The sequence below is a fragment of the Neoarius graeffei genome, chromosome 12, assembly GCF_027579695.1.
Source record: "Neoarius graeffei isolate fNeoGra1 chromosome 12, fNeoGra1.pri, whole genome shotgun sequence".
Lineage (NCBI taxonomy): Eukaryota > Metazoa > Chordata > Actinopteri > Siluriformes > Ariidae > Neoarius > Neoarius graeffei.
In genome coordinates this window covers 52668849-52682534 of record NC_083580.1, presented here as the reverse complement: position 1 = coordinate 52682534, position 13686 = coordinate 52668849, and the positions used below count along the sequence as shown (strand labels likewise).

At 38.8% G+C, this 13686-nt stretch overlaps 1 protein-coding gene across 1 annotated transcript in view; it reads left to right on the top strand.

The window, feature by feature from the left end:
• LOC132895413 (calcium/calmodulin-dependent protein kinase kinase 2) overlaps window positions 1–8030 on the top strand; it is a 107431-nt gene extending 99401 nt beyond the window's left edge. The window contains exon 16 of the mRNA XM_060935998.1: window positions 964–8030. Coding sequence (XP_060791981.1) covers window positions 964–1036 — 73 coding nt within the window. The 3' untranslated portion in view covers window positions 1037–8030. The remainder of the gene's footprint in view (window positions 1–963) is intronic.
• Window positions 8031–13686: the final 5656 nt, after the last annotated feature.

The window sequence follows — 13686 nt, the reverse complement described above, 5'->3', positions numbered from 1 at the left end:
AGAATTTCCTCCAGTTGTACACAATCTGTCTGACTGTGGATTGGTGGAGTCCAAACTCTTTTAGAGATGGTTTTGTAACCTTTTCCAGCCTGATGAGCATCAACAACGCTTTTTCTGAGGTCCTCAGAAATCTCCTTTGTTCGTGCCATGATGCACTTCCACAAACATGTGTTGTGAAGATCAGACTTTGATAGAGCCCTGTTCTTTAAATAAAACAGGGTGCCCACTCACACCTGATTGTCATCCCATTGATTGAAAACACCTGACTCTAATTTCACCTTCAAATTAACTGCTAATCCTAGAGGTTCACATACTTTTGCCACTCACAGATATGTAATATTGGATCATTTTCCTCAATAAATAAATGACCAAGTATAATATTTTTGTCTCATTTGTTTAACTGGGTTCTCTTTATCTACTTTTAGGACTTGTGTGAAAATCTGATGATGTTTTAGGTCATATTTATGCAGAAATATAGAAAATTCTAAAGGGTTCACAAACTTTCAAGCACGACTGTGTCATGTAGAAAACTACAAAAAGCCAGTTTTGACCTAATGAGAGAGAACTCCCATAGCAAGTCAAAGTTACTCTAAAGAGTGAAAGCTAACCTTGTGAAAGAAAGTTAACCTCAAGAGTAGGGATGTGCATCTCCATCACTGAGGCCGATGCGATCTCGAGGCGTTACCAACGACCCGATACATTAATCATATATATGAAACAACTACTAATGTGAAATGATACGATATGATTCACCCCTATTGTGATACAGTGTGATCCGATGAATTGAATTTTGTATTGGGTGAATCGTTACATGCCTAATTGTGACCATTTGAACGTTATGTTGTGTTTGCTGGGATTTTGATCTCATCACACCTCTGATCTGATGGATGATGGCTTTTTTTTTTTTTTTTTTTAGGCTTCTGGTGTGCATTTATTTTAACACACACTGTGTCTGTTTCCTAGGAAACAAGAGAGTGGAGACGGCATACGCAGCGTGGACTTGCCCTTCGTAGGCGAGGATGAAGTGCTTTCCTGACGCCTCACGCCTGACTGAAAAGGGCTTAGTGTCTCATGTGGATGATGGGGGATTTTGGACCGGTTCCCGAGTGCCGCCATGCAGCTGGGACACGAGGACGGCGTGTGACGTGTTTCCCCTACAACATGCATGCATTTGTACAGTTTTACAGCAGCATGCGGTGTGTGTGTGTGTGATCTTAGGACACACTTCCTTACATGTGTGAGTGTGTTTATTTCCCCTCCTATCTAGTGCAGAGGCTGTGCTTGCACTTTTACTATATGGAGTGGGATCACAATATTTCTTGAAGCATGTAGTGGAGGCGGTTTGAATGTGATTGGCTGTTTCTCAACACAGGAAGTGCAAAAAAAAAAAAAAACCTCATAAATACTTTGCTAATAGGTTCCAGTTAACTTAAAGCTACCACAGGAGGTTATTGCTAGCGAGCTGATTTAGCTAGCCTGCGCCTCCTGACAGTGGAAATATAAAACAGACTTTAATATCAGGCATTGTTTTTACCAAATCAGCAAATATCCTTTTATTGTGTAACCCGTTTAATAAACTCAGCATGTAGACTGTGCTTACAGTAAACAATCTCGTTAGTGACAGAGGCTTCCTCCAAGTTTGTAGGAAAAGGAACACTTTCAGGTATTTAAACTGCTTTTCAGGGCGTCAAAAGAAAGACAAGGTCAAGCGAGAACGCAGATCGAGAAACAGCCCATGTCCAGATCACCACCAGAGTTTGATATTAAATATGTTTGGAGTTGATTTCTTTACTGATCCTTTATCAAAGAATTAGAATGTAAAAAAACAATAAGGTTCTCCTGCACCATTCTACAAAAAACAAAACCCTTTCCTCATTACCTGCATTTGAACTTTCAAGCAATAGGGGTCGCTATTGTATCAGATGAAGTTAAAGTAACTTAAATATTTTTTAATGGCACGTTTTATTTTATTTTATTTTAAAGCTGAAATCAGTCTATAGGAGAGTTCCACAGTTTGTCGACTGAACAAATCTAAATTGTCAGCTCCTCCCATCTTTCTCTGTCATTCTGCCAAACTGTGCTGGAATGCACAGTGCCAATAACATAATTATTGGCACCCTTTATGAAAATTATTTTACGTCTAGGACAGCTGATGTTTTAATCTTAAACATACAAGGACACATGTTTATTTCTCCTAAATAAATAGAGTTTAGTTCATTTTGATGCAAAATGCCGGTTTCAAAATTATTGGCACCCCCACAATTAAGGCGCGCTTAGCATTGAGTTTTGCAGTGTGTAACAAGGTTGTCGGCAGCATTCCAAGTCCTTTTACATTCTTAGGAGTTTATAATGTCATAAGTCTTAGTACACAGTACAGAGTTGTGTGATTTGAGACACAGCCCAGGTTAGTGCTGAACCCAACGCTCAACCGGGTAAAGAGCTTAAATTAAAAAGCCAATGTGCAATGTTAGTAATGTTACTAATCACATCAGCCTGGTCTTGTATTCTTAATTTAAATTTTTTAAATCTTGATATTTCTCTCTTGGGAATTATTAACGTATAAAGGTTAAACAGCCTGCCCTGACCAATAATCATATCCATTCAGAGTGGTGCGTGCATGCGTGTGTGTTGTAACATGAACACACTCACTAATGGATCAGGTCAAGTCAGGAAGTCAAGTTGGGTTTTTATAATGAGAAATGTGTTTGAGGGAATTTTAGCAAGTTTACAACATGTCCACCATGTTCCTTCACCCAAAATGTTGTCAATGCGACAAAACATGTTTTGTGTGTACAAGGCTAACGTAACTAAGAGTTGAGCGTCTTCCTGAAGTTTAGCGTCGTTCAGGAACTCTTAAGATTAAGATAATAGATATATTTCTGTACGATTTAATATGGAATGTATAAATGGTGTTTAGTGAGATGCCCTATGAGGCGACTTCGATATTCACCATGCCAAACTGGTGGCTATTACCTACTAGCTTCTTTTACTGAATAGCTACATTAGTCTTGTAACTGCAGTGGAAAGCTCAAATGTCCAACACCAAACATGCTGTTTACATTTTCAGTAACAGGGACATTGTGATTTTATTGTACATTTTGATTTAGTTCCTTTTTTTTTCAGATGACATTACAAACAAATTTCTTCAGTTTTTGCAAACAGTGCAAACCTTTTTATTATGAAATGATATTTTACCAAAATATTACAAACTGGTGCATCTTTGAAAAAAGACGTGGTCATGTTGAAAGTGTATTAGTTATTGACATTTCAATATTAGTATAGATGACGTATAGATTGCATCCTTTTTTTAGAGGAATACAATAACTTTTATAATCTATGCATGACTTGATTGAACTTTTTGGACATAAATGTATGCCTTACATTTCATCATTGTAACTTTTTGATACTGTATAGCTAAAGTAGGATCATTTATGCTTGAGCGATCGTAGTGTGGAATAGTAGTGTGTGGGTGTTTGTGTGCTTTTGCTCTTCATTAGCTGTATATCATTGTGCTTGTGACTGCTGCTTTTTTGCCACTGAACTTCCCTTTATGCCCCCTACACACACACACACACACACACACCTCGATGTTAAAGAGTTTTGTGCTTCCACATTGAGGAGGGTTTGTGTTTTGAGCACCAGTGTTTCAGCTGTCCTGCATTTCGCTTCTTGCATGTTGACTGAGTGCAGGATGTTGTGTTTTTTAACACTATTACTATGCACATGAAGCTGGATTTGTTGCACTGATGTTGGATATCAGGAGAAAAGAGCTGTTGGAGTGTATATTATTAACTGCTATTTACAAGGTCTCATAAAGAAGTACAATATTATATACTGTACTATTTTCCGGATTATAAGATGCAATTTTATATTTAGCTGCAGTGTTTTTCCACCAGGCAGTGCAAGCTCGTCTCAGTAAATGATTTCTTATTTTGTCGACTTATTTTGTGACCAAGTACATAATTTGGTTTTCCTTCTGGCAAGGGAGCAATAGAATTGAACAGGGATGTGCGGGCGGAGCCAACTGCGCTGATCACTGATTGGTCAAACACAACGGTGCCAGAATCGTCTCTGACTTGAGTGACTTTTCTACCAGACGTTATGAGACAGCGATATTCAGTAGTAGTGTCGTAACTGTCTGAACAACTTTAGATTTCTTTAGACCATATTCAAGCGTTGTTCTTCGAAATCATTATATGTGCTGCTTCACCCGAAAGTACTACATACAGCTGGGGTCAGAAGTTTACATACAGTGTGTCGTCTTGGATATGAATGTCATGACAGCATTGGGCTTTCGATGATTTCTCTGAACTGTTTGTTTTCTGTGGCAAAATCTCATCTCATTATCTCTAGCCGCTTTATCCTGTTCTACAGGGTCGCAGGCAAGCTGGAGCCTATCCCAGCTGACTACGGGCGAAAGGCGGGGTACACCCTGGACAAGTCGCCAGGTCATCGCAGGGCTGACACATAGACACAGACAACTATTCACACTCCCATTCACACCTACGGTCAATTTAGAGTCACCAGTTAACCTAACCTGCATGTCTTTGGACTGTGGGGGAAACCGGAGCACCCGGAGGAAACCCACGCGGACACAGGGAGAACATGCAAACTCCACACAGAAAGGCCCTCGCCGGCCACAGGGCTCAAACCCGGACCTTCTTGCTGTGAGGCGACAGCGCTGACCACTACACCACCGTGCCGCCCTGTGGCAAAATGATTGTACAATATATTTCTTTAATAGAAAAAAAAACATGAATTTGGTGCAGAAGTTTTAATTTATTTTGGGTTTTCTGAAATCAACATGGTCAAAATTATACATACAGGGTCAAAATTTTACATACACTCACTTAGATTATTAATTCAGAGATGCTGAAACTTCCAAAATGTCTCTTATCTTGCCAAGGCCAAGGTCTCTTAACTTCCTGTTAGTGATCATGATTGACTACAGCTGGTAGCTTCTATGTGCCTTCATAAAAAGGGTTCGTTTACAGCACTCATTGGACTGACCAACACACAGTAAAATGGGAAAGTCCAAGGAGCTCAGTGCAGATCTGAGAAAGAGGATCGCAGATATACACAACTCTGGAATGTCTCTTGGAGCCATTTCTAAACAACTGCAGATCCCAAGATCAGTTCAAACAATTGTATCCAAGTTATTGTGAGGCGTAGCCACTTTGCCAAGCCACTTTGCTTCAAGAAAACCCAAACTGTCACCCTCCGCTGAAAGGAAATTGATTCGGATGGTCAGGAACAACCTGGGAACCACCATGGCACAGCACTGCCATGAACTTGTAGCTGATGGATCACTGTCTACAGTTCAATGAGTTTTATATCACTATGGACGAAGAGGCTGCTATCCAAGAAGTAAGCCCCTTCTCCAAAATTGACACCTTCAAGCTTAACTAAAGTTTGCAAATGACCACACAGACAAAGAAAAAGCCTTCTGGAGGATAGCTGTATGGTCAGATGAGAAAAAGATTGAGTTGTTTGGCCACAATGACCACCATGTACAGAGGGACACTGTACCAGCTGCTGGTGGTGGTAGGATCATCATGCTCTGGGGCTGTTTTACTGCCAGTGGAACTGGTTCATTGCACAAAGTGGATGGAATAATGAAGAAGGAGAACTACCTCAGAATTCTTCAGCATAAACCATCAGAAACTTGAAGACGACTTGGGAGTTACAACAGGGCAATGAACCCAAACACACATCAGAGCTGGTTGTGGAGGATAAAGCAGGCTAATATTAAGCTTAAAACAAGTCCTGACTTCATCCCGATTGAAAATATATGGACCATGCTTATAAGTCAAGTCCATGCCAAAAAAAAAAATCTAATTGAACTCCTAATTGAATACCAATTCTACCATGAAGAGTCGTGAAATATCTAACCAGAATTCTGCCAGAAGCTTCTTCATGGTAAACAAAAATGTTTTTGGTCAAGGTGAATCTTGCAAAGAGACATTTTACCCAAATATTAGGTGTGCTGTATGTGTAGTTTTGACCTGGTGTTGATTGCAGAAACCCCAAAGAAAATTGTGCACTTAATTCTATTTTTTAAAAAAGATGTATGCTATACAATCATTCTGCCACAGAAAAAGAACAGTTCAGGCCAGGGAAATCATTGAAAGCCCAAATATTGCCATGACTAAACATGAATTCAGTAATGAAAAATATCATCAGGCAAAGTTTGCCCTCAACAGCCTCTGTATGTTTACTAAAATGAAAGTATTGGCACCTGTGCCTTTGTCTGGGTCACTTACTGCCAGTAAAACTCACTGTTTTCATGCAATCGCAAACCCACAATGACCTGTGATTTTTTTTTTTAATAACGTGTAAAAGAAAATCAATTTTTTAAAACTATAAGTAGTAATTTACTAATCATGCTCATCACATAACTAGTCCCCACCTATCTCAAACTCTCCAGAGAAACTCCGCGCACTTTCACAAGTACAGGAAGTCAATCAGGATGTGGATAGTTCTGGTTTTGTTTGTTTATTGTACAGTGCTGTCTGGTGGAAAAGCACTATTAGTGTACTTATGGGATCTTAATGCTGCCGTCTGTTGTTCTCAGAGGTCAGAGCCAAGTTGCTACTCCTGACTTTTTTTTTTTGCAGTTTTCTCTGGAAAACTGATATTTATCGAGCATTGTAGGAGGATATGACTTAATAACTACAGTACCATAACAATAGTTATCTACATTAGACAAAAATATACTGTATGTGATGATAGTGTGATTATTGTGTGATGCTTCAAGTACACTGCCAGCTACAAGTTGGACACGAAAGGTTTTTTTTGTTTGTTTTCTTATAGTTTACCCACTATTAACAATGAAACATGAACAAAATGTTCCATTAAACCCCCAAATTTTATCTTTGTATTTAAGGACATTTAACGTCATTGCCTGCTCTCGGATCGTACAAGGACTCGAAATGAGGATTTTCTTAAAGCAATTACTGTAAGACTGTAATATTTGTCTTACATTTAATATTAAACAGTGGTAGTATCCACTGTAAGACAAATACACTATATTGCCAAAAGTATTTGCTCACCCATCCAAATTATCGGAATCAGGTGTTCCAATCACTTCCATGGCCGCAGGTGTATAAAATCAAGCACCTCGGCATGCAGGCTGTTTTTACAGTTTGGAGCTGGCCCCTTCCTCTTCCAACATGACTGTGCACCAGTGCACAAAGCAAGGTCCATAAAGACATGGATGACGGAGTCTGGTGTGGATGAACTGGACTGGCCTGCACAGAGTCCTGACCTCAACCCGATAGAACATCTTTGGGATGAATTAGAGCGGAGACTGAGAGCCAGGCCTTCTCGTCCAACATCAGTGTGTGACCTCACAAATGCGCTTCTGGAAGAATGGTCAAAAATTCCCATAAACACACTCCTAAACCTTGTGGACAGCCTTCCCAGAAGAGTTGAAGCTGTTCTAGCTGCAAAGGGTGGACCGACATCATATTGAACCCTATGGATTAGGAATGGGATGTCACTTAAGCTCATATGTGAGTCAAGGCAGGTGAGCGAATACTTTTGGCAATATAGTGTATTTTTTAATGTGTCGGATTAGAGTGATCCAGATTGATGTCAGCTGTGTTTGTTAGTAACCTTGTGCAAAGTGGATTTCATCCGAGTTTCTGATTAGGAACCGATACACACTTTCCAAGTTGAAAGGTCATGATTTCTCTGAATACGACAGAACACAGCATAAGCTAGAACTACTACAGGGATTAGTTACCATATTGGCAATGCTATCTAAACAGAAAAAATAAAATTTAATTAAAATTGGTGCCCCTTCTGGTCTGGAAAGTACAAACCTGTTTCCAGAAAAGTTCGGATGCTGTGTTAACTGTAAATAAACAGTTGCGGATTGTTGTTAAAGGTAGCAGTGATGCAACACAGTGGTGAACATGCCCCTGTCCCAACTTTTTTTTTTTTGTCTTCAGTGTGTTGCTGGCATCAAATTTAAAATGATCATGTATTTTTCAAACAACAAAAACAAATTCTCAGATTCAACATTTGCTATGTTGTCTTTGTACTACTTTCAATTAAATGTTGGGTTTCCATGATTTGCAAATCATCACATTGTTTTTGTTATCCCCCACTGACTGAAAAGCCTGAAGGGGGATTATGTCATGGCAATGTCTGTCCATCCGTCCGTCCCTCCCAGGGTACTCACTTTCTGAAGTCAACTCCTCTCACAATTTTTGGAGGAATTTCACGAAACTTGGCAGGATTATTTGTTATATGCCGATAATACGTATATTGCAATTTCGCTCAATTCAGTCGCGTTTTACCAGTTATGGCATAGTTGCCAGCGAGGAATATTGTGCTCTCAGAGCACTCGTTTCCAGTTTACATGGCATCCCAATTTTTTTAGAAATGGGGTTGTATATCAGGTTAAGATTTTAAAGTTAATTTGACTGTAGTACAGTATGACAGATTGGGAAAATCTTTAAAAAAAAAACAAAAAACATGCACACACACTCCAGGATATTTACCCTGGGCCATATTCAGAGTTGGTGACTTGCGTCCAAAGGTTACGTCAATATTTACGTAGGGAGATTTCTTCATATTCAGAGTTCAGTTATGTAGGTACTTAAGTTGAGTTTCTGGGCTTCCCATTGAGATTATGAAAAACCACCTTTGTGTAATTCATGCATCCAGGGTTGGAAGATTTTTATCGAGTAGAAGTGTCTGAGACCAGGTTTCTCAATAGCATCTTGACAACTGCCTTTAAACACAAGCACTTGCCTTTAAACCAGAAAAAAAAATCAGGGATGGAAAATTTTCTCTGCTGTCAAATGTGATATGATATAACAAAGAAAAAAAATACATTTTAAAAATGAAAAATAAGACTAATATGGTCATACAGAATTAGAAGATGGCAAGGTTTGAGATAAACTTCTATTAGGAGTTTTAATTTGCTTTAATTCAACAATATGGCTTCCATCCTCATTATTCAAGAGCTTATAAAATAGATTCAGCACATTATTATTATTATTATTATTATTATTATTATTATTATTATGCTTTTTTAATATTGTGCATGGTTAGTGGTGCGCACAACTTAATGAAGACAGGGCAAGCCACAATTGAGGTTATGTAATGTGTTTGTGGGATATAATCTATTACACTTTTAATTCCAGTAATGCCAATCTTTTAATTATTTCAATTAATTCTTGTATAAAGAAAATATGCTGATGATTTGAATGATAATCTGACCTTGAGTACTTGAGAACACCAAGACTCGTCATGCCAAATTCATAACTTTATCCATTCATAACTTTGGTCAAAATCGGTCCTTGATATAATCAGTGTCTTAGATTGAGATGCACCTCTCTGTGGAAAAAAAAAAAACACCTTTTTTTTCCTGAACTCCAAAGGGACAATATTATTAATGACTTGCATTATATACATATTTACAGTTGTGGTCAGAAATTTTCATACAGTGATATGAATGTCATGGCGATATTGGGCTTTCAGTAATTTCTTTGAACTGTTCTTTTTCTGTGGTAGAATGATTGGACAGCATACGTCTTTAATTAAAAAAAACACTAGAATTTGGTGCACAAGTTTTAATTTTCTATGGGTTTTCTGAAATCAACACGTGGTCAAAATTATACATACTGGTCAAAAATGTACATACGCTCACTTGGATTATTAATTCAGAGGTGCTGAAACTTCCAAAATGTCTCTCATCTTGCCAAGGCCGAGGTCTCTTAACTTCCTGTTAGTGATCATGATTGACTACAGCTGGTAGCTTCTCTGTGCCTTCATAAAAAGGGTTTGATTACAGCACTCATTGGATTGACCAACACACAGTAAAATGGGAAAGTCCAAGGAGCTCAGTGCAGATCTGAGAAAGAGGATCGCAGATATACACATCTCCAGAATGTGTCTTGGAGCCATTTCTAAACAACTGCAAATTCCAAGCTCAGTACAAACAATTGTATCCAAGTTATTGTAAGGTGTAGTCACTTTGCCAAGCCACGTTGCTTCAATAAAACCCAAACTGTCACCCTCCGCTGAAAGGAAATTGATTCGGATGGTCAGGAACAACCTGGGAACCACCATGGCACAGCCCTGCCATGAACTGGAAGCTGATGGATCACTGTCTACAGTTCAGATCACCATGGACGAAGAGGCTGCTATCAAAGAAATAACCCCCTGCTCCAAAATTGACACCTTCAAACTTAACCAAAGTTTGAAGTTGACCACACGGACAAAGAAAAAGCCTTCTGGAGGAAAGCTGTAAGGTCAGATGAGAAAAAGATTGAGTTGTTTGGTCACAATGACCACCATGTACAGAGGGACACTGTACCAGCTGGTGGTGGTGGTGGTGGTAGGATCATCATGCTCTGGGGCGGTTTTGCTGCCAGTGGAACTGGTTCATTGCACAAAATGGATGGAATAATGAAGAAGGAGGACTACCTCAGAATTCTTCAGCATAAACCATCAGAAACTTGAACACGACTTGGGACTTGGGAGTTACAACAGGGCAATGAACCCAAACACGCATCAGAGCTGGTTGTGGAGGATAAAGCAGGCTAATACTAAGCTTAAAACAAGTCCTGACTTCAACCCTATTGAAAATATATGGACCGTGCTTATAAGTCAAGTCCATGCCAAGAAAAAAAAAAATTAATTGAACTCTACCAATTCTACCATGAAGGGTCGTGAAATATCCATATAATATTAAGTGTCTGTATGTCTATTTAATATCCATATAATATTAAGTGTCCTGTGTTGATTTCAGAAAACCCAAAGAAAATTAAAATTTGTGCACCAAATTCTAGTGTTTTTCTTTAATTAAAGATGTCTGCTGTACAATCATTCTGCCACAGAAAAGAACAGTTCAAAGAAATGACTGAAAGCCCAAATATCGCCATGACGACATTCATATCCAAGATGACATTCATGTTGCTGTATGTGAACTTCTGACCGCAACTGTATGTGTTTAAAATTGGCCTCAAATGACTTTGAGTGTATTTACAACCCAAATACAAGTTTGCTTATATATTGTGTTTCCATAATCGTAATCATAATACATAAATCAGCTTAAATATTGCGGTTATATCAAACTATCAGACAGTGGCACCAGACTTAATACTGCTTCTCATTAACCCTTAAAACAAGGGTCAGAATATCACATAACTGAGACACTTCTGTTTCCTTTCAACTTTGACCCTTGAGTGTAACTTCTGAATAGCTGTAGTTACATCTGAATGCCTATGTGTGCAATTTCAGGATTAAATACTCACTACATGAACTTAATTCTGAATACGACCCCCTGAGCTATTAAAAAACAACAACAACAACAATGCTAGATTAAACATGTTTGCAAATGTTTGTTGTACTGTTTGATATTGATATAATGCTATTTTTAGCTTGCCAAAAAATTATACTTATTTTCAGCATGTACCCTATTTTATGTATAAAAGCACGCTCTGAGGTGTGTTTGCTTAAGTTTTGGCCTGTACATCTTATCGATGGAGCTGGTACAGGTTGAATTGAAATCAGCGAGATTTGAGCTGCAGTTGAAAAGCGAGAATGCTGTAAGATGTATGTATGCACAGTGCTCAGCGTAAATGAGTCCACCCCCTTTGAAAAGTAACATTTTAAACAATATCTCAATGAACACAAACAATTTCCAAAATGTTGACAAGACAAAGTTTAATATAACATCTGTTTAACTTATAACGGGAAAGTAAGGTTAATAATATAACTTAGAGTACACATTTTTCAGTTTTACTCAAATTAGGATGGTGCAAAAATGAGTACACCCCACAACAAAAACTACTACATCTAGTACTTTGTATGGCCTCCATGATTTTTAATGACAGCACCAAGTCTTCTAGGCATGGAATGAACAAGTTGGCGACATTTTGCAACATCAATCTTTTTCCATTCTTCAACAATGACCTCTTTTAGTGACTGGATGCTGGATGGAGAGTGATGCTCAACTTGTCGCTTCAGAATTCCCCACAGGTGTTCGATTGGGTTCAGATCAGGAGACAGACTTGGCTACTGAATCACTTTCACCCTGTTCTTCTTCAGAAATCCAACAGTGGCCTTAGATGTGTGTTTAGTCATGTTGGAAAAGTGCACGACGACCAAGGGCACGGAGTGATGGTAGCATCTTCTCTTTCAGTATAGAGCAATACATCTGTGAATTCATGATGCCATCAATGAAATGCAGCTCCCCGACACCAGCAGCACTCATGCAGCCTCACATAAGGACACTGCCACCACCATGTTTCGCTGTAGGCACCATGCATTTTTCTTTGTATTCCTCACCTTTGTGATGCCATACAGTTTTGAAGCCATCAGTTCCAAAAACATTTATCTTGGTCTCATCACTCCAGAGTATAGAGTCCCAGTAGTCTTCATCTTTGTCAGCATGGGCCCTGGCAAACTCTAGGTGGGCTTTTTTGTGCCTGGGCTTTAGGAGAGGCTTCTTTCGTGGACGACATCCATGTATGCCATTCCTCTGCAGTGTACGCCGTATTGTGTCACGGGAAATAGTCACCCCAGTTTGGCTTTCTACTTCTTTAGATAACTGCAGTGAACTTGCATGCCGATTTTCTTCAACCCTTCTCATCAGAAGACGCTCCTGTCGAGGTGTTAACTTCCGTGGACGACCTGGATGTCTCTGTGAGATGGTTGCAGTTCCCATCTTTCTTAAATTTTTGTACCACTTTTGCTACAGTATTCTGACTGACAAGTAAAGCTTTGCTGATCATCATCTTGTAGCCTTCACCTTTGTGGTGTAAAGAAATTACTTTCTTTGGGGAATTCTGAAGTGACGAGTTGAGCATCACTCTCCATCCAGCATCCAGTCACTAAAAGAGGTCATTGTTGAAGAATGGAAAAAGATTGATGTTGCAAAATGTCGCCAACTTGTTCATTCCATCCCTAGAAGACTTGGTGCTGTCATTAAAAATCATGGAGGCCATACAAAGTACTAGATGTAGTAGTTTTTGTTGTGGGGTGTACTCATTTTTGCACCACCCTAATTTGAGTAAAACTGAAAAAAATGTGTAATCCAAGTTATATTATTAACCTTACTTTCCCGTTATAAGTTAAACAGATGTTATATTAAACTTTGTCTTGTCAACATTTTGGAAATTGTTTGTGTTCATTGAGATATTGTTTAAAATGTTACTTTTCAAAGGGGGTGGACTCATTTACGGTCAGCACTGTATATGTAGGCTTTTTATCTCAGTGGTGTGTGCCCAGGTTTGACTGAAGGGCTAGAGGACATATCACTTACACACGTAGGGTTGAGCACCTGTAGTGAAGTGTTTACATGGATTTAACTGCATGCCGCCATCATCATCTTCATCAGCACACACTATTTCTAAGCATGTTGGAATGTTTGACACGAGTCACAGTGATCTCATCACTCTATACATATTGTATCCTGTTCAATATTGGAATAAACTGAATAAATATTTGATTAAATTGCCATTACTCTGTTTTTGTTGATTTTATCTGTTTAAATGTGAATAAACGCAGCATCAATCACACTCCCTTTCTGCAGCCCCAAAAGAATGGTTTAAAGGTGCAGTTTGTAAGATTTAATCCTTCCTAGATCTATAATCATGTAGTCAATAATCTTAGAAAAACAATCTTGTCATGCAATCGATCATGCCTATGCAAGCTCTAAATATT